Below are 21771 nucleotides of genomic sequence, written 5' to 3' on the forward strand. Positions count from 1 at the left end.
TTATTATAAAGATAGAATAATTTTAATCTTTTGTTAATGTTTATTCCCTATAAATCTGAAAGTGGATTACTACTGCACGATCGAGCATAGCACTCTGTACTCTGTAATAGTCTGTAGATCACCGATTTCAATTTCTGTATCTCTTGCTAGAGAAATTAAGTATGTAAATTGTAGGAGGCGTTCTGTTCGAGGCCGACTTGCTGGGGGGGGGGGGGGGGGGTGGGGGCGCAAAGGCAATATTAATAATTATATACGACTTATGAATAAAATAAAACAAATGTGAATATGAAATATTCACATCTTACTGCTCACTGTCGACGGTGCAGTAAGATGGTTTAATAATAAACGGAAGTGTGATATTTCCGTGTGCTTCAAATTTAATACTGATCGGGTTCAATTGGTTGGCAAGTTACAATATAGTCAGTCAATTAATGATATCTACCTGCAAATCTTCCGATACTCTTAAAACTTAATGCACAGACCTTCCTAAGGCTAAAGGTACAGGGTGGGCCAAAAGTCAGTACCCAAACGTTGGCCTTAATAGCTCCGCCGTGTTTTATATTTGAGAGCTGTTGCTTTGCAGATGGCATACTGTACTTACTGGTTCGAGGATTCCGTCGTCAAAATTTGAAAATTCGAATATTTTAGACCACGCCCATTCAATATTAAAACACCTATATTGTTTTCTCTGAACATGCTGAACGCCTAATTTTTTCAGAGACGGTAGATTATCAAATGTTGCATATGATCTGAAAACATGAGGCAAAACGGATTAGAAATGACGAAGTTATCAAGCATTTTATGTATCTCGTTAACAATATTGACTGGGTGATTATGTGACACCGTGACACGACACCTTAATTGGGCACCCTTAACAATTCCCGTAATGTTTAACGGGGTAGTTAACGGGGGCACCTTATCGCGTGATTAGGTAAACCAATCACCTGATCACACGTAATGAATAAACTCGTTATGCTTCATATCTCGGTCATCTGAGAAGCTACAGTTCTAATTCTTTCAGGACAAACGTAATTCGAATGGCCAAACACAATTCAATAACATTTAGCTTAATCCGACTATCCAAACTATCAAATAAATGTGAAAATGAACCTCCATTTGAAAAAAATGAACGCGAATATTTTTCGAGTTGACAAATTCCTCGAACCAGTGGTGGTACTAAGTCATACCAGAAAGAAGTATTTAAATTGGGCACTCAGTGACTGAGCTATAAAGGCCAACGTATGGGTACTGACTTTTGGCCCACCCTGTATGAATAAACGATTTTCGGTTGGACACATAACTGACCCTTAATTTCTGAAGGTCGTAGAGACAATTCAAAATGGCCATTCTGCAAAATCTGCACCCATTTTAAAATAACTCTAGGACCTTAATAGCCCAATTTACCAAATACCTATGGCTATATTTATGCATGATTTCTGGAACCGAAAATCAGTGTTTCGCCAATAACTGAAAAAGTGAGCACTTTAAGGCATATATGATATATTTCTTCGTAAATCGTATATAAATATGCCAATTGCGGTTCTTTTGCACTCTATCCGAAGACTCTATCACGATCCTATTAAAAGTTAGTAGAACTAGAATGGGCTTACTCCCCAGTTCCATAGCGGATATTATGCCAAATTATTAGACGGAGGTCCATTTCTACGGTGATGATTCTCCGGCTCCGTCTACTGTATTAGACGGAGATGAAGCTCTCCGGGAATTTCTCGGAGATTGTAGCAGTTTGTGGCAGTTTCTTTGCACTTTGCTCCATCTGTGAGAATCAACAAAATTACCGTAGATGGTCTCCGGATAAGGTTTTGGAACTGCAAACCGGAGAAATATCCGAAGAAATATTAGTTGACGATCTCCGTCTAATAATTTGGCATAATATCCGCTATGGAACTGGGGGGTAAGCGCCACGACCAAAATGGTATTTGGTGAATTTATCGAAAAGGATTTTAACTTTAAGCCATATGTTGATCAATAACTTCTATATAAGTACCGTCACAAAAGTGACTTTAATATAAACATGCATATGTGTCATGTCTTCGTTTAAGCCTATTTTGTAGTCTCTACGACCTTCAGAAGCAAAGGGTCAGTTACGTCATTGGGTCAATATTGAATATGGGCGTAGCGCTCGATCCTGGGTCTTCCCCACGGTAAAAAATTGTCTCCAATCGAAAATCATTTATTGATACCTTTGGGAAGTAAAGGTCTGTGCAATGTTCATGTTTCAAGAGTATCTCAATCTGAAGATTTGCAGATAGATGTGACATCAACTTATTAGTCCAGTCATTTATGGACATTTATTGACATCTAAGATGTCCGGGTGTGTCCGAATTTTTGTAAACCACCCCCTCCCCCGGACGTCCGGATTTCCAGCTACTTTAAGAGTACAAATAAAACCAACAAAAATTCATTGTTAATAAAATGTGTAGTTACTTAAAATAGACAATAATATATTTAGTGTCGAATAAGTTTAGCACAGTTACATTTAAGTACATTTTAAGTACTCGTTCAAAATACAAGAATCTAAACTTACAGAGTAATTAGTGTCAAAGAGTTGAAATAAATAGGACTTTTTCGTTAATTCTGCCAAATTTCCGGATTTACAGGAAACTGTGTAATTTCGGACTAACACCATCAGAATTGAGAATAGAAGGAGACATTTTGGATAGTATAAAGTGCACCATCGATTGTAGTTTATTTGCACAGTTGCTGATGATAACAATTAATGATAGAGTACCTAATTTCATTCACTGTTGATTCTTTCATAACCTTGAATTGTCATTCTCCCGAATACAGAGTCCCGTAATCCTTTGTCGTTGAAGAAAATAGCACATGCGACAAATACAGCTTGTATAGTGGGCTCCATGTTGCAACAAATAAAGATAATGTAATGATCCGCCGGGGAGTAGTGGAACTTGTCATCAGTATAAAAGTAAAGCAGGACGAGGTAGGTGACTGGTAGCCAGGAACCACACAACATTCCACACCATCATGATATGGACCAATCTGAACTCTCTCCTTATCTTATCTCTGGTGTTCACATCTAGTTGCATCTCCAGAAGTCTAAACTTTACTCTGGTTACCACGTAGACACAGGGTGCTACAGCTGTGATGATCAGGAGTGGAACCTCGAACAGTAGTTTGTAGATATGCCAAATTTTATCGGGAATATGGATGCCATCTTCTGCTAGATAAGTCAGGAGTAGAACCAGTGCAGTGGTGAAAGCAGCCAAGTAGAGCGAGCTAATAGCAATGACGACAGGCTTTCAAAGCTTTCTCGAATTGTTTAGAATAATCCAGCCAGGGTCGTGTATGTTCTTGTACTGGACCATCACGATAACCGCTACAAGAGTCGTGATCACGGCCCCGTCAATGTAGCATGCAATGTTCAGCACCTCCAGGAGTTCTTGGGGCCACTTTGAGGGATCAGACGGGTCGGGGGAGTAGTTAGGATCCAGCAGTCTGCAAGTAGTTGGCACAGCTCTTATTATCATGTAAACCAAGTAAGCTATCGCCAGCCGGAAATAGAACCTGTGCGACCAGGAGGTCCGATTTGAGGTCTCCCTCTTCTTGTAGTAGTAGATCAGATAAGTGTTGACAAGAACACCCACTACCGCTGCAACGAGGAATATTCCTCCACATGTGTAGTTCATTATAACATCAGTCGCTGTTTCATTGTGGATGCGTGTTCCGTTCACTAGTGTATAGTTTCCAAATATTCCCATTCTGTTTTTTGGGAATACGATCAGATTAGTATAATTTAAAAAACGAGGAAAGTACCGGGAGCACATGTTATAAATACTACCTTACATATTTACGGTACGCTTGCTTATATGATTCCACCGAGGTAGAGTACAGCCGCAAAATAAAATCTTACAACGTTAAATGATGTTAGTTAAATGATGAGTGCACTAAAGAGGAAATGAACGTCACAGCAAAAAGCATTAATAAAGCAATTCACAAAACGTGGTACAACGGGAGTTTACTTGTTTTTATCTCACAAGTTGCTGTAAAATGACGCCCGAACACTTACCCCTAGCACTTTATAAGAATGGCCTGACATGACTGTATTGAATTTCAGGGATTATTTAAGTGTTTCATGACAGCGTGGTACTGGTAGGTAGGTTCCAATCCCAAAAGTAAAACCTGGTTCTTTTGCTTTCCCGCCATTCTTATCTATCATCAGACCTTTATTCAGGTATCATGCTCTGTGTGTTATCTATAATGAAGGACAGTATGTTGTGAAGTACATATTCTAGAAGATATTATGTAATTTCTTCATATTACGGGAATATGGAGTCTGAAAAGTTAGACATAATATAACATTATGTCTAACTTTTATGTCTTAAGCTTAGCTGTATCTTAGCTAAAATGTGCAATCAACAAGCACTATGTTCGCGGCTACAACTGCGTGCTCTTTGCTTGCCATATTTTGAAATGTTTTTCTCGCTAAAGTGCGGCTGCCTTCTTTTTTAGGGATTCTGTCATGTTTAGGCTTTATAATTCTTACGAATAGGTTAGATCGGCTTCTACTTCATACTTGGGAGACGGGAGTACACTCTGTTGACGTGATTGTCAGTTTCTACTTTCTCATATTTAGGGACTGAATTCTGAAAACTACCACAAGCAATGTGTACGTGAAAGATAATGTATTCGTGCTTGCATTGTATGCTTATCGTTGTGTGTGTGAAACATACAAGTTCGTTTGTACACAGATCGGTCGAATGGGATAGTTGTTATTATACAGTTGTTATAGTTGCTATAGTTGTTATATGAGCAGTGGGCAAATATACAGCGATTAAGGATGCAGGCACGATCGACACTTATACTAAACTGAAAACATAAGCATTTTTCAGCACTTAAAGACAAATCATTCAGATTAACTTTATCTTTGAGGGTTGATTCGATCACTCGCTGTATTTCTAGCATCAAGTTTCGAATCTCATGGTTAATACCATTTAATATCTTATCTGACAAGTGAAAGCGAAGAATACTATTGTTTTAACAATAGGTGACTAGATATCAAACTCCACATAGTAGTAGTATTGGATATTATATTTCCCTTTTGAATAAAAATGCAGTAAACACCACGAGCCCATTATAGGAACATCAAATGTCAGTGTTCCAAAGAGAACTGCGACAGTTGGCCAGGACCTGCTGTCAGTTAACTGACGGTCAGTTGGCTGTTTCTTGGTACGACGACGACCTCCTGAGGTCAGTTTTTTTACTTCAATTCATTTCCTAACTCCGATTTTGTCCAGTTTTGTATTAAACATTTCGCGAAGTGAGATTACCATGTGTCAATATTTTGATCACATGGTCATAAAATAGTACAGACATTTGGCGAATGTCGGATTTGCACAAACTACATATATATGAAGTAAGGGTGATAGTTGACACTGGTATCTCCCCAGGTTTAAGATAAAAGTGAACCCTAAGTCGGGTTTGTACCAGGGGTCTCTCTACGAGTTTACGATAAGAGCCTCCGATAACTACCCTCGCTCCCCACCGATAGTAATATCTTGTTCTTACATCCTACACCCCAATATCAACGAGTATGGCGAGGTCTATTTGGATTGTCTGCAAGTGTGGAGACCTCACACTTTCGACCTCAGCACTTTAGTTGAATCTCTACTCAAACTCTTCCACCAGCCTAATTTCAACGTGATTACAAACGAAGAAGTAAAAGACTGGACAGATGTAGAATTTATCAGGAAAGTAACGGTTTGGAAGCGATCACAAGCTGCACCCCCGGCCCCGGACCAGCTGCGGTACAGCGAGTCTCTGGGTTTCGGGAGCTGTGTCAGCCTGGTGTCAGACAGTGGTCACAGAGAGAGTAACTGTGACTGTAACAATGAGTATATCCTCGTCACTAACTCTCGCAGACCACGTCCCACAAGTGCCAGGGCTGCTCGAGCGTACCGTCAGGCCCAGGTAGCCTGGCAGCGGGACACACACTTCCACTCTACCAGCATGATTGATCTGTCAGACGTGCACGACTCTATAAGAGACATTGAGCCGGACTATGAGATATGCAGCGTGTCGTCTGATGAGGACAACAGCTCAAGGAGAGAGACTGTGACAGACACTGGACCTCAGTTTGAGATACCTTACTCTCGACTTACCGAGTCTCGACAGAGTCGCCAGATTGGTACCAGCTCTCGTTCTAGGTCATCGTCAAGACTTCAGTCTAGAGAAAATACTTGGAACAGTCATTCTGCTCACAACTTCTTGACGGACACTCCCTCCATTAATAGAAATAGAAACAGTGCTGATCAGAAACCAGACTTCAGGAAAGATCTCAACACATTTTTATAAAATCTTCTGGTCATGTTTAACAATGTTTTTGAACATGTCTGATTTTCCACTACAATATGCTTTGTCTTATTGTCTTATTACGCAAAAACCATCGTTTTAATCGAACCTCGCTAAACGAATGTTCCTTATATGGATGGATGACGGATAAAACTTCCGTCGAGCGAAACGAGTTTCTGTTCACTGTTGACATTTTACTTGCGGGCTATTGTATTTATAGTTTCTATAGTTTCTTATAGAATTAATGTCTACTCATTGCATTGACGTATTGAATTAAACATTTTCTGCAAGATGTCTGCTTGATTTTGATGTGTTTTGTTTTACTTCTAACAAGCCGACTAGCGTGCAAATATTATAAATCACTCAACTATTATCTCAGCAGTACACAGCTGCATCAATATTCAAGCGTGTCTTTCTGCGAGGGCTGTTTTAAGTACATCCCTGATCCCGATCGTAGATATACATTTTCCTTCTTTAGGAACAAATACAGCTCACAAATTGATGATCTGCAAACCATCTACAATCTACATATTCAACCATAACGCAATTCAACAAGTTTTATCAATCATGCATGATGCAATGGGAATCGATTATCGAATAAGGATAGAATATTAATAATATAAGAATGAATGTATTTTGATGAATGTTGTTGACGAAGTGAGAATGAATGCGATAAATTTCCGCGCGCGGCCGACCGGCTGGGCATTGCTATCAATCCAGGTAATGTTTTTGATACATTTTTACTTGAAAATGTTTTCGCGCGCGCAGTAAAATAGGTTTTACATAAAATATGTCATTATCTGTGACATATATGTTTTGGGGCATTTATTGCAAATTATATCCTTCGGTTTAATTACCTGGATGGCGTGCCTTTAATCCAGATAGACCTGCTATTGGTACGTACGTTTTGGTACGTTTTGGTGAGTTTGGCAGGGCGTGCTCAGGACAACTGCATCGAGTGCGTCCTCCTCCAGCTCAGCATTGAGTTATCGTTTGTCGGAGTGTAGCCCGGAACCGGTGGTGTGTCTGTGTACTGTTCCATAAATCTGCCTAGACCAACTTTGAAACTGTCTAGCAATGTGATACTCCGGAGCTCCGATGGGAGCACGTTGAAGAGCTGAGCTGCTCTAACTCTAAAGCTGTTGTCGTAATCTGTTCTTACCGACAACTGTGCGTTTTTGTTCATGGCTGGGATCTCTGCCTTAATACCATGCCTTTGATGAGACTTGAACTCGAAGCCCGTATCGTTCGGAGCATGTTCATTAAGAATTTTCCATACATGAATAATAGAATAACGCTCTCTCCGCCTCTGAAGGGACATCAACTTAAGCTTCTTCAGCCTGTCCCAGTACTGGAGATCACGGCAGCCAGATATCTTTCTAGTAAAGGATCTCTGTACAGTCTCCAGCTTTTGTATCTCTGTGACTTTTGTAGGGTTTCAGACTGGACAGCAGTACTCTAGCTTGGAGCGAACCATGCTTTTGTATAAAGTCAGCATGACTTTTTGTGACCGGTCTCTAAAGGCACTCAATGTCCAAGCCGCCATTTTTCTAGCTCCTTGAACTGTTTTCTCAATGTGAGGACCCCATGACCTAGTGCTGCTAACATACACTCCAAGGTCTCTGACAGTTTCCTGTGGAGATATTGCGTGTCCTTTTGGTGTAGTATACTCAACAGTCTCTGGGTAGAACGGGAGCTCTCTTAGAGCTTTTGATCCATTCAGGGGGTAGTTTACAACCTCAAACTTCTGTTCGTGTAGCTCCATGTTGTTAACACGAGAACCTGATTTTAAACAGAACAGGTCCAATGAACACGAGAAGAAAAAAACTTGCAGAAGAAAACAGAAAATATCAATGGACAATGTTTGTTATATTACATTAAAAACTAGAGATATTACGTTAATCACTTATTTAGTCAAATTGTCAATAAAATGTTTCCCGGAAACTTTCAATCCGGTCGGCTTTCATTTGTGATACATCCATATTTCCCCTCTTATTGAAAAGAGCTAGGGATGGCTGAAAACAGCAGAAACATATGTAGGTAAAGTCGGTGTATGTTCTCAGCCACACTTGGAAAGAAATATTTGCGTTCATGAAAATTGGTCTTTCTGCTTCATATCCAACTCACATTTGCCATTGCCATCAGTTTTGAGCAACGTAAGGTATTTGTCACTAAAGTTGTCGTGACATTTGCAAATACAATGACAGTTTCTGACTGCACTGCTCAAGGTTGAGTCTAATTCACAAGGACTTCGCTCAGTACAGCCAGCTGTGACCTTCTCTTGAGAACATTGTTCATCACTATTGTGACGGGAACCATTAGAAGAAGGTCGTCGGATGGTTTTAGCAGGAACTTTGAGAGTATTAGGGGAAGGCTTAGCAACATGAGCCTGGGAACAGTTGTGTGGGTAGTGTGATGCTGTGGGGATTTTTAACAATTGATCAGGTCCTCCTTTTCTGATTCCCGTAGGAGTAGTTTGTTCTCTCTCGGGGGGACCATCTAGTAGCACCAGTTTCTCCGTTTGTCTGGATTCGTGTTCATACGCTCTGTTAAACTTAGATATCACCACTGTCATTGGCAATGTCAGTACCACCATTGATATTATCACCAGGATAGAGCCAAAAAACTGACGGGAGAGGTTTAGAATTAGAAAAAGTTTGAACATCTCGATCTACCCGAGTGAAATCAAGAAGCAGATTTTCAATCTAAAGATCGAACAATGAATTATAAATCCATACCATGTTCTCAGCAATATGTTTAAGTCATATCATGGTAAGTCATACAAGATAAATTAATCTTTATCATTACTTCAAATCAGCTAAATGACTGGTACGATTATTGTTGCCACAAGCAAATATTAAGCAATGCTCTTTTCATACTCAAGAGCCCGTCCAGAGAATAGGTTTCCCCATCTTTTTAATTCAAGAAGGAATTTAAAAGTTGAAAACTCACTCGTCCAGTTAAGGTCTCCGGGCAAACATCCCCGTATCCAACCGTGGTTATAGTTACCATACTCCACCATAATCCCTGCAATAACCGTATCAGGGTGTCATAATAATTGGTGTGTTTTAAATATTATGTGTATTTTTGTGTGTTTTCGGTCAAATCAAACGTTTTTAACTTTATGTAGAAGTAAAAGATTATAAAATAAATGTTTTTAATCGAAACTTTTTTGTAGTTATAATAATCCTTGTCAGACAGTGTTAACCTGCATTATAGAGTAGACGGGTGGGTGTTCCCTTATTTTAGATTGTGGGTCGTATTCTGCAAAATATATCAGCGAGCCGAAGAGAATGAGAAGAATTCCCGTTAGCATGGCGATGAGGATTATTTCCTGCCAAGCGTTGCAGACAAATGCTATGATGAGAAAGATATCTGCAAAGTACCTGTAAATATTTGGTATGCTATCAGAAAGGCTGTCAGAAATGCTGTCGGACCACAGCCGCTAGAAAAGTGCACCTTTTCCAAATTCCATGGCTGGTCATATGTTCATAGCAAATACAGATATAAGTTACTTGTAACTGATCCCATATCTCGAATTCAAAAGTTTATCATTTTCAACTCACTTGAATAGTTTGATGACTCTGAATATCCTGAGAACTCTCAATATCTTCCCGAAGTTAAGGATCATGTATTGGGAGAGGCAGAGCTGTGCGTAGAAAGGGAGGAGGGAAAGGAGGTCTATAATGTTCTGGGAACTGGACAGGAACTTTCTAAAGGAAGGCCAGGTGCAGCCCCTCATAATGAAGTCTATAGTGAAGAAGACAGCCACAACCATTTCCACCCACTGCAGCATGAGGAACCAGCTGTGTCCCGGGTTTTGAAATGCTTCCTGGTAGCCTGGCTCCGTTTCCAGTATGAAGCAGATAATTGATATCATGATGAAAGCTATGTCCATAGCTGCCCAAGCTGCAGCATAGTTTGAGCTGCTAGGATCGGCAAGAAAGAGATGTATACGAGACTTGAGTGTTTTTCTCATCGTCACCACCTTTTCCACTTTAGCAATATTCTCCACTTCAACCGGTTGCAGTCCGAAATACTCCAGCTCTCTCTCGACCAATGCTTTGTCAAGCTCGCCGGGGAAAGATAGCTTTCCAGTTTGGTAAAATGTCGCTATGTACTCGAACACATGACGGTTCCTACGATTGAAGTAGATATTATGAATACGGGGATATGTAGCAAAAATAAAACGGGCTGAGTTGTAAAATTACAAGGAGAACTGTGACAAAACTCTGTGGGAAATTGAAAAATCTACTATTTAGATTGATATTGATTTTGATATAGTAATTATAATTGTTACTCCTGTCTAATCCTGTTTAACAAAATGAAAGATAACCTGTCAAAAAAATAAGAGTTGAGAGCGTGCTCGAAGTGTTGTTCGAGTTTTTCAGGTTGAGCCAGGAGAGAGTCAGGATGGAGGGCTAGGTCAGATGTGTGGATGTAGAACACTCCCCCGCTCACATTCACACAAAGTAAAGGAGAGTTCTTTGGGGCTCGGGCGTGGCCTGACCTGTAACCATGGAAACAAGGTTAGTTGCAGACACTGGCAGGTAACCATGGAAACAAGGTTAGTTGCAGACAGTGGCAGGTAACCATGGAAACAAGGTTAGTTGCAGACACTGGCGGGTAACCATGGAAACAAGGTTAGTTGCAGACACTGGCAGGTAACCATGGAAACAAGGTTAGTTGCAGACACTGGCAGGTAACCATGGAAACAAGGTTAGTTGCAGACAGTGGCAGGTAACCATGGAAACAAGGTTAGTTGCAGACACTAGGCATCATTCGAGTGCTACAAAATATAGCTAGGGTGCATAAATACTCATTAAACAACAAATACCCATGGTAACAACTGAACAACTCACAAGTTGGAATCCGTTGCAGCATTCGACTGCGTTACACTCCTTGCCCCAACATTCATAGCTTACTAAAGTACAGTTGCAATAAAAAACAACTTGCTCGTAACTGGAGAGGGTTATAGAAACACAGTAAATATAATTAATACAACTGATAAAACTTAAGTAACTATGTGCGAGTCAGCAGTGAATTGTGTGACACAATACAAACGGCGTACTATTTTTGATCAGAAACTTTAGGAAAGTGTATCAAAGACACACATTTTGAAATTTCGATAATTCAATAATAAAGCAATAACGGGTTACGGACTACATCGTGCATAGCATCAACAAAATTAGATTGGCTGGGTAACAATAATGACAGAAGATTGTGGCTTCCTACTCTCAATAGCAGTAAGACGATTTAGTGTGGGGTTATGAGCTCAATGGAAATTCTTAGCTAGCTAAAGTGCTAAATGTGAGATAGTGATTGTACTGTCGTCAAAGCCATACACCAATAGGAGTAATAGTTAGCATTAAAAGACATCTTATGAATAATAAGCACGTTATTGTTACAACACACGTGACGTACAGACACTCCCTTACGCACACTGCTAGAATGGGTTGTACAATGTAAATACAGTGTATACTTGTATAGAGACTAGTTACCCCCTCCCTTTCTGGGAGGGGGTAACGTACACTGCTAGAATGGGTTGTGCAATGTAAATACAGTGTATAGAGACTAGTTACCCCCTCCCTTTCTGGTAACACGTATCTTAATATCCGATATTATGGTCGTGAAATCAAAGTTGACGACTATTTAAGGACAATTTTTCGTCAAAGTATTTTCGTCAGAATATCATTATTTTCTAAAATAACAAACTAGACTCTCTAAGATTTTCACCGCTTCGTTCATTTTTATAGCTTTATTCTTTTTATCTTTTTACTACACTTACTAACACGTGCATTACAAAGGAGTAAAAGTTTGCGGAGGCATTCTAGAACGGTATATATTTTATCACTTCATGCACGGGTGCCATTCTGCTTATTTGGTTCACAGGTTTTTCCTAGACTTTGTGTTCGGACTTAAGCTTTCTGTACCAGTATTTCGTTATCTTAGGATTTATTCCGCTTTTATTTTATTCCCATTCTCGACTCCTCGCTAGCAGTCCGGTTAATTTAGTACCTCTAAGTACCCTCTCATTTAATCATTAGGACTTATTAATGAACATCTCACTTCTAAAAAATTAAGAAATCATATTTACAATATAATATTATGTTGCTTTTTTTAAACGTGAGCTAGTATATTGAGTCTAAAAATATGAAATACATATCTATCTCAGTACCTAGATTACGCAATCGTGTTTATTTGAAGAACAGGAAAAAGTTCACCCCTCAGGGCTGGTAACTAGTACGTTAGGGACCCAGTATCACGGTAACAAATCTTCATGATAGCGGCTGATACTGATAACACTTATTACATATTATTAAGGAATTAGCTTCACAGTGATTGTAACGGACGAGATACTTTTTCTCTCTTCAGCTGGCTCACCTAAATAGATATTATGTGATAACAAGTTAGAAACAGATTCCAGATTCCAGAAGTCTATTGTTCAAGGTAGTCCTCATTCCTAAATTAAAGAAAAACAAGTAACAACTGTAATATTATTGTGTATAATCCTTCGGCCTTTCACACTAACACAGTCTTGCTAAATGTTATACTCTGACTCGCTGCATCTTTCTGTTGAATTGTGAGGAAGTTGAAATTAAGGAAAGGATTTGGGATCAGGAAATTGAAATTCCTGGATACAAATTTCATCCCTGCTCTGGATACAATTTTTGATTGAGTCGATGTGCAGTCCATAATATTCATAAATATTCCATTGTTCATTTTACATTCTCTCCCTCTACTCGTAGATTTGCGTGTTTTGATATTTCATCTGAGATCCGTATCTCATTCTTTTAAATCTGATGAAAAATGGATCCAATTTCGAGTTCTTTCGAGAGTGCGTTTATGTTCGTCGCCCCGATAAACATTCCGCTATGTATCCTAACTTCAGCTGTTTGTTTCACAGTCTTGATCTACTACTGGCGAAACCGTGGAACTCTCACAAACACACTATTTCTTTTGATAACAACAGCGGATTTGGTCACGTGTTTGGGTCACCTGATCCTGATGATATGTGTTGTACTGTTGCATTATTATGAAGCTATACCTTCTGTTTCTGCTACGGTATGTGAGGTGATACATACCGTGATGTCCCTTCTCGGATACGCCTCATCAGTTCTCTTGAACATGATACTTGCTGTTTTAAGAACGGTAAAGATATCATTCCCTTTCCATCAGGTAAAAGTTGGAGTGCTGAAGATAGCGATTGCTCTTTTCTTCGGTTTTCTAGTGATGTTGTGTGCTGCTGACGTTTGGAGTGTTGTTGTCTTCTGTTTGACACATTGTCCCGAGTGCTGGATTCATATGTGGGATAATGTAGTGCTTGCTTTCATTGGTCATAATTTGTGTGACTACCTTGATATACCTGCATGCTGGATTACAAATAATAGGTAAGTCCTATTAGATTGCCTAGTTGGGTTACTGTATCTTGCTCCTATTGGGGTGGTTATGGTCTGCCTCCTGGTCCAATTTTCAATCACTCGGATCAGAATGCGTTCACGCAACCCTGATCATCCAGTGGTCACTGATTGGTCACATGTGAATACCACAGTTTTCATCCTCTCTGCTGTTTTCTTGGTCTGTAACTCAGGAATAGCAGTCCTACAGATTTACTTACAATATGATCCAGGAGATTTCATGGTAGATCCCTTTGCCATGCTGGTTTGCAAATTGATGATCAGCACCACATTAAACCTTGTAAACCTTGTAAACCTTGTAAACCTTGTAAACCTTACCTCTGATGAACGCACTTCTGACACCACTGATCATTATATCTAGAAGTCAGGAGTTGAGGGGGAAGGTTATGATGATGATGAGAAGGGCTTTTTCAAGACAACGACAATACTGAAGACTGGAAGTTTAAGACTTGTCTCTTCGTTATGGCGAGTTTTCTCACGTGCTGAAGTGATGTACTAATACTATTTCGTTTTGAACATTTAAATCCTATTAATTTTCGATGAAACCAAATATCGGAATTAAACTAAGTGAGTTACGATGTACCGGGTACCCAACATAGCATTGATATGACTATGAACTTTATTTGTGTGTGTTTGGTTCTAATTTTTTTGGCTCTCCTAGCTTATCTTGATTAATTATTATTAAGAATAACTATGATTACTTTGATATGCCGAGATATGTATGATTAAAGATAAGATTATTTTAAAATTTTCATAAAATTTCTACTATTTGTTTTATTAGTCCACCACACTACTATACAGTACATAAATGTTTCTTCCTGGTAATTGATTAGCTTTGCGTTTCATATAAAACCATTTTAATTTCCTCAATAACTTTACACTTCTCTCACTAATTCTCTAACTCTTACAACTCTATTTCCAAGCTATGCTGAAAATGAGAGAGAGAGAAAGAAAGGAAATATGGAGACCACTGCGTGTACAGATCGAAAAAGGAACCTGCAATGGCCTTGTATTCTCGACCACCGGAGGTATGGGCCCACAGGCTACCATGTTCCTTAAACGAGTAGCAACACTTCTGGCAGCCAAGACCAGCCAGGACAAAAGCCTCATTATGGCAAATCTAAGACGTCGTTTGCGGTTTGAGCTACTTAAGACAGTATTGATTGCAGTGAGAGGACATACTTCTCAACATCAGCGGAAGAGAGTTCCATGCAACCGGTGCATGGCTTGAAAAACGTCTGTCATCAACTTTGGACCTTTTATTCTTTGGTATCTTGAGCATGAGATGGTCATCCGGTCTTTTCGACCTGGTCACAGTGTTTGAGAGTTCTGTATCTACTACATCCAAATCCAGTAATGCTTTGAGGTAACCAGGTGCAGTACCGTGAATTGATTTTTGGGTTAATAGACAAACTTTGAAGAAGATTCGCTGGTCTATAGGGAGTATGTGGGCCTTCTTATAGAAGGGAACCAAGTCCGTGGTCCTGTCTTCTATGTTATAGATGAAACGAACTGCCCCATTAAGGATGGATCTAAGTTTGTTTAATCTGGTCTTGGGTAGATTCATGTACAGAGAATTACAGTAATCTAACTTAGATATAACCAGTTGTTTCACCAACATCAATTTAATGCCTTCATCCAGGTAACGACTAATAGTTCTTAGGTTCATCATTGTCCAGCTGCATTTCCTTTTCACATTATTGATCTGTCTTTCCACATTTAAAGTTTCATCAAATTTAACACCTAGACTCTTCCAGCTGTCTCCTTTGCATTCCGTAGGTAGAATTTCGGTGCTTCCAAATTGCATTCTGACACTGAGTTCACACTTTTTTAGAACATGGCTCTTTCCTAACACCAGTAGTTCTGTCTTTGTTTCGTTCAGTTTCATGAAATTGTTCATCATCCATGCTTTTATCTCTACGAGACATTTGTTTGTTTTGTCTTGGACTTCAGTGAACTGTACCACACGGTTTGGGTAAAATGAGATGTACAGTTGGGAATCATCTGCATAGAGCTGTATATCAAGACCATATTTGGCCGCAATTTTCTGGAGAGCTTTGATGTAGAGGATGAAAAGAATAGGCCCCAAGAGTGATCCCTGGGGAACTCCAAACAAATGCTCTAAGAAAGAAGAAAGAGTATCATCAATCTTAACACAGAAGTGTCTCTTCTCAAGATAGGACTTTATCCATTGCAGTGCACTTCCAGTAATTCCATAGTCTTTCATAAGCTTTTCCAATAAGACTTTGTAGTGTGTATTATGGTCAATGGTATCAAATGCTGCACTTAAGTCGAGAAGTACAACTATAACAACATTGCCAGCTTCAATTTCTTTGTTAAGATCAACACACATTCGTACAAGTAATGTTTCACAGCTGTGATTAGGGCGGTATCCAGATTGGACTTCTGAGTAAAGGCTATTATTATTATATGATTCGTGAGATGGACATTGAGCTGGTTTAGTACAATTCTCTCTCTTCTAAAGTGTAGAAGCCAAATCACAAATACTTTCTCAAACTTTACTTCTAGTTCTTCAATATTTTCAGCAACTGCACAAGCCATTTAGTCTTAGGTAACTTCAATTTAGAAACTTAGCTCATTGTTATGACCCAATTTATCGCCGATAATTATCGTTATCGCCGATAATTTCAAAATTGTTATCGGTTATCGGCGATTAAAATTATTGGACCGATAATTTAAACCTTAGTTAAAGAATAGTAGTAGTAGTTAAGTAGCTTGATGCACTACTAGACTGGCAACTAGCTGGGCCGCGCATCAAATAATGTTTCTCGCCGATCTTCGTTAGATCGGCGATGTAATACACCACTGGGCCACACCGAGTTGCGAAGGGTTGACATAGTCAATCAAGTAATATGTGAACGACCCCCAGTATTTAGTTAAATTTAATATGAACATTGTTTTAATAAATATAAGCAATGTTCATGTAATGACAGGACCGGCATGCGTACGTGCGCGCGCGACTAATACGACGTTGTCACGCGCGAATCGGATTACTTTCATGTCACTGCGTTCCCCATTCAAGCAGGAGACTTTTTCGCCAATAAACAGAGCGTGTCTGAAGTTGTTTTCTCGGATTTTGTGGCGAATGTGAATCTTTAATCTTGTAATTTGCCTATTATCAAGCTAATACCAATATTATTCTACCCTCCGCTTTTAACAACTATCATACACTGAACCACTCTGAAACGGCAGAAATAGATGAGATGAGGGCAAGCGTGCTACACATGGGTCAAGCACATTAGATGTTGAATATATTCAAGGTACTTTTAGAATTTGTCTATAGTTTCAAGCTATCATCGAGCAATTACCTATTTAAAATCCGGTCACTTACAGTCTATAATAGTTTGAAACTGAAATCACCAACCCAGAGTTGAGAAGTTAATTAGGAAATACTAATTAATAGTCCAATTATTCGATCAAAATTCGATGACATAATCTAAAATTACATCAACATTTTTAGTACTAAAACAAACTTTACTGAAACAAAAATTGGCAAATTACCCACAATTAATTTTTTTTATTACTAGCTTGCATGCCTTAGCTCCCAAAAAATAACAAAATATCTAATCCTAGAATCAATAAAATGAAACAATTCTAATATTGAATCAACAAATACTCTAACAAGAGGATTTATATATTTTATCTATCTGTAAATGTCCTGAAGTTTTGCCAGCTGGGCGAGATGAGTTTCCTTCAACTGTTCCTCTGATATATGCAGGCTCAGGAGCTGAAAGAAAATGACTTTAGTCAAACTTTTTGAAAACTTCTTTAAATCTTTGACAAAGGGAAGGTTATGTTGTCGGTTTAAACAAGATGTAAATTGTAAAAATCTGCTAATATTTTTGCCGTAATTAAAAAAAAGAAACGTTCGTTTTATGATATTTGGTTTGCACATTCAGCACATTTTTATAAGATTATACCATATCCTCCCCTGTGACAATGACTATCTTAGTTACTAGTATAAAGTCGACAGTTCTTGTTGTATACTGTGCTAACTTGCGAAAGAGGAAAATTGCGGCGGAATGTACAGTAAAGTAACGTGTGTAATGTCCATGATACGAATTTGAAGGTGTGTAATACTGGGCACATACCAACATACCAACATACCAACATACCAACATACCAACTGGACAGCTTGTTTGCCAGGTGTTGGTCAAATTAAGAGTTGAATTTAAACTTGAAATGATCATAACTTTGGTTGTGATAAGAAATAATAAGAAATATTCCAGGACAAAATTTAACTGTTGTAAAAAATATGTTGCTACCAATACACTGCCCTACCACCCTTCCATGTGTCAACGGGCAATCTAATATATTAGATACATACATAATACATAATGTAATACCTACATAATAGTAATACCTATAAATTAATTAATTAACTACATTAATTAATTACCTCATTGACGAAGAAATCCTCTTCCAGTAACTGATCAGGTAGCCGATACTTCAAGTATTTAAGAGCTTTGTCGAAACTGCAGAATTTAAATGGAATTAAAATGTAATACCAATTCCATCAATTCCATCATTAATTAAATCTTACATAACAGAATTTTAAACTGCGCCAGTTTGTCCTTGACGTGACTGATCTTGATACCAACAGGTCGCTTGGAACACGACCAACTAACAATCCCTCCGCAAGCAATTACCTGTCACAGACATCCCGTACTTTCTTGTCGCTAAATGCCAGCATAAGTAAAGTCACACCCGTCTTTATTAAAACTTTAACACCTGAAAAATAACTGTTCACAACCACATTACATTGCCAAAATTACATTGGACAAAAGTTAATTATATTTGTTATGAACCGCGACTGTGATTTTGCAACACTGACCAATAATTGATAAATTGATCTCTTTTTTACAATTCGCAAAGCAATCCGCGACACGTGCACTGATCGGTTTTTTTTCGAACATGGGTGGATCGGAGAGGCTCTAGCTGGCAATTTGGCTTGAAGTTGAGTGCTACTATTATCCCAATGGACCTACAAATTTGAGATGGAATTTCATCTAGTTGTTCGGTTAACAACAACTTAAGACAAAATGTTTACTTAATATTTGGTGGACTAAATATTGTCTTAGAATGCAGTATAAAGTGTGTGTTTTCCTTGTTCCGAGGTGTGTTACTTTGATTACATTATAGCGGAAACACCTATAATACACAATAACTACCAGGGAGAGAGGTTCGTGGAGACAGGTGTTGACACATAGCGGATGAGACAATTATACCCCAATATCTCCACAATCCACATCACGCCCGTATTCAGCCAAACATTCAGCCGAAACATTTGGGCGATATAATTCTAGCGTCAAATGCTTTTTAAAAGGTTCGAGTATAAATCCCGTACGTATAATAAATGGAAAATACAATTTAAAATGAATTTAGGATATTTAATGCAAAATATTGAAAAATTCAGGAGTCTTGGCGTTTTATGTAAAATCACTTTTGTAAATTGGCGTTCGTAGTGTGGTTAACAAACCTTCACATAAGAACATGTCCCATATTCGTAGAACTGTTTCCCAAGGCAAGGTCCGAGTATACGCACAGAGGAACCACTCCACTGCATAAAATGTAGCCTGTACGTCGTTCCTTCTCTGAATGAAGAACTTAAATTAAATAATGAAGTATGAACCATAATCCATTAAGACAGAATTATAAAAATTGTATTTCATTGTAATGATGATGTACAGAGGAGTAATTCTCACCAAAAAAGCACTGATTTTAGGATCAATATCGTTAACGAGGGACTCCATTACCCTTCCGTCAAGTTGAACAGCCAACAGCCCGTCGCTGAAGTAACCGGGCAGATACTTGTTCATTATCGCCACCAGACACCAGAACGCTTGCTCAGCTGGCATCAGCATCAACAATATTCCTGCTATTGAGGTCATCCCCTGAGGTATAGTTTCATGTGAAATATTAGCAGTAGGAGAATTTAGCAGCTACTTTAAGGAGGGATCCGGAGGAAGAAATGTATGAAATAATTTTATGGAATTTACTGTTAAAATTGGAAACCTACCTGGCAGTAGCCTACTTTAGGATTGTAAATAGAATAAGCCTTCAGAACCTTCTTCATTTCAGTTTGCCCTAAGCCACCCTCTTCCGCAAACAGTTCGTGTAATTTGTAGGTTCTAGGAAGATCTTTTTCAATGTATACCATCCACTGACTCTCCTTTCGTAACAAATCCTGAAAAAACAAAAAGTTTGTTTTGCCTCTCACTAAAACTGACCTCAAACATGCCAGGATTCTCACTAAAACTAACCTCAAACATGCCAGGATTCTTCTGCTGGAGATTTGCAGCACCACAAAGTGCCCGCCAGACCGCCGCCCTTAGAGAGTGTGGGATTCCTTTCCTGCACCGCACACGCACCTTGTCGTAGCTGAGAACCATTTTGTTACAATCACCTAGCACATCATAGTTAGTACTTATCTATGCAAAAATACAGCTTGATTCGTTTCACGTTGGTTTGTTGTGTATACTGTATAAGTGTCATTTGCTTCGGTTTTGACTCTGAAAGTTTTCGATTCTTGACTATCTGAGAACAGAATCATGCTAATGGGCAACCAATCTTTAGTTTATTTCTAAAATGAACCAAGGCTTTTTACCTGGATGTCATAAGATGATCCCAATTTTTGAGCATTTCAAACCATTTTCTTTCCCTTTCTCTAGTTAGAGTCGTGTTCAGGCTGCGGAAAAAAGAGTAATACAATAATAATATACATTATACATTATACATTATACATTATACAACATATACTAAAGTAAAGTAAAGTAAAGTAAAATTTATGACATCACACATGTCTACAAAATATCATCGCACTATGTGAAAAAATGTATGATAAGCATTTCCCCACCAACATTAATTATTTATCATAAACATTATCTTAAAAACTCCCAGTGGAACAAAGATTTATAAAACGCTTCTTTGCCACAAAAGGATGGAACCAAAGATAATCGTTATGTTTCTGTTTATTACTGACATAACTGGCTCCCTCAATTCTCACCAAAACTTCATCAGAAACACTCCAAAAAAAGCAATCATTTGTAATACTTTTAGAAATCATATCTTTCTTAAATCCTTCTAATTTAACCTAAAACTGCCACAGAGTTCTTGACGAAACAGTAGTCATAGGTGCCGAACAATGGCCCTTTGACTCTTGCAATAACTACGTACAAGAAACATCTAGAAAAATACTATACACATACCTTACATTTAAACTTTAAACCTATCATAACAGCACGAACGTAAGGTTACAGTAAAAACCTGATTTACCGCAAAATTTGCTTTCCCTTAAACTCTGCTATGAATCAAGATTCTACTGTACCATGTAACATACAATGAGCACAAGGTAACGTACTGGTGTCGTGGTAACAATTCCCAATAACTGTTTGGTATGATAGTTGGGTATGTAATTCAGAAATGATAAAAATCAGATGTGAAGCACTTACCTGCTGGAGCAAGGGCTATTATCATGTGATGAACTACTGAAACCAAACTTGTTTACAGTTTTAGGATTAAATTCATCACATGTTCTTCTTTTCCTCTTATCTTTATCAGCAGAAGATTTCTTTTGTGACATTTTCAGAGAGTTAACAATCACATTCTGAGATTGCAATAGACATCTAGATTAGGATAGATTAGAGTCTATATCATCAAAGTCAATTAAGTATTATCTTGGACAACATTAATTCTTCCTGTTGAACGGTTTTTGTTGTTAGTTTGAGAAACAAAATTTCAATTTCAATGAATATTGATATCAACATATTTAATCAATCAATTGATTAGAAAAAACACTTGATAAAAGTATTATTCATTATTACGTATTAGTTACACATGATATTAGGTTTTTGCATGATATTTTATTTTTTATTAATAAAAACAGACAATGACAGAATACTGCTATTGCAGCCAACTGGCAATTAATAGATTGTGAATGAGTCTCTAATTTATTAAAGAGAGATGTCATGGTTTGAAACTATGTAGGCAGGCAAACGCTGCTGTA

At 38.4% G+C, this 21771-nt stretch overlaps 3 protein-coding genes across 3 annotated transcripts; 1 reads left to right on the top strand and 2 right to left on the bottom strand.

Moving 5' to 3' along the window:
• The first annotated feature begins 4964 nt into the window (after positions 1-4964).
• LOC134811382 (uncharacterized) lies at positions 4965-6556 on the top strand. Its single transcript, XM_063818176.1, has 2 exons — positions 4965-5226; positions 5427-6556. The coding sequence occupies exons 1-2, from the start codon at positions 5126-5128 to the stop codon at positions 6328-6330; spliced, it is 1005 nt and encodes a 334-aa protein (XP_063674246.1). The 5' UTR covers positions 4965-5125; the 3' UTR covers positions 6331-6556.
• Positions 6557-8160: 1604 nt separating this feature from the next.
• LOC134826613 (potassium voltage-gated channel subfamily C member 3-like) lies at positions 8161-11418 on the bottom strand. Its single transcript, XM_063839066.1, has 6 exons — positions 11190-11418; positions 10664-10837; positions 9894-10466; positions 9536-9713; positions 9280-9354; positions 8161-8953 (listed from the first exon to the last, which is right to left on the bottom strand). The coding sequence occupies exons 1-6, from the start codon at positions 11243-11245 to the stop codon at positions 8417-8419; spliced, it is 1593 nt and encodes a 530-aa protein (XP_063695136.1). The 5' UTR covers positions 11246-11418; the 3' UTR covers positions 8161-8416.
• Positions 11419-17179: 5761 nt separating this feature from the next.
• Positions 17180-21465, bottom strand: LOC134826601 (TBC1 domain family member 10A-like). Its single transcript, XM_063839042.1, has 9 exons — positions 21218-21465; positions 20374-20454; positions 20030-20147; positions 19786-19953; positions 19472-19660; positions 19246-19360; positions 18416-18497; positions 18166-18241; positions 17180-17493 (listed from the first exon to the last, which is right to left on the bottom strand). Exons 1-9 carry the CDS (start codon positions 21346-21348, stop codon positions 17410-17412), a joined length of 1044 nt encoding a protein of 347 aa, XP_063695112.1. The 5' UTR covers positions 21349-21465; the 3' UTR covers positions 17180-17409.
• Between the last annotated feature and the right edge of the window lie 306 nt (positions 21466-21771).

Source organism: Bolinopsis microptera, chromosome 2 (genome assembly GCF_026151205.1).
Source record: "Bolinopsis microptera isolate Bmic1 chromosome 2, MBARI_Bmic_1.0, whole genome shotgun sequence".
NCBI classification, from domain to species: domain Eukaryota; kingdom Metazoa; phylum Ctenophora; class Tentaculata; order Lobata; family Bolinopsidae; genus Bolinopsis; species Bolinopsis microptera.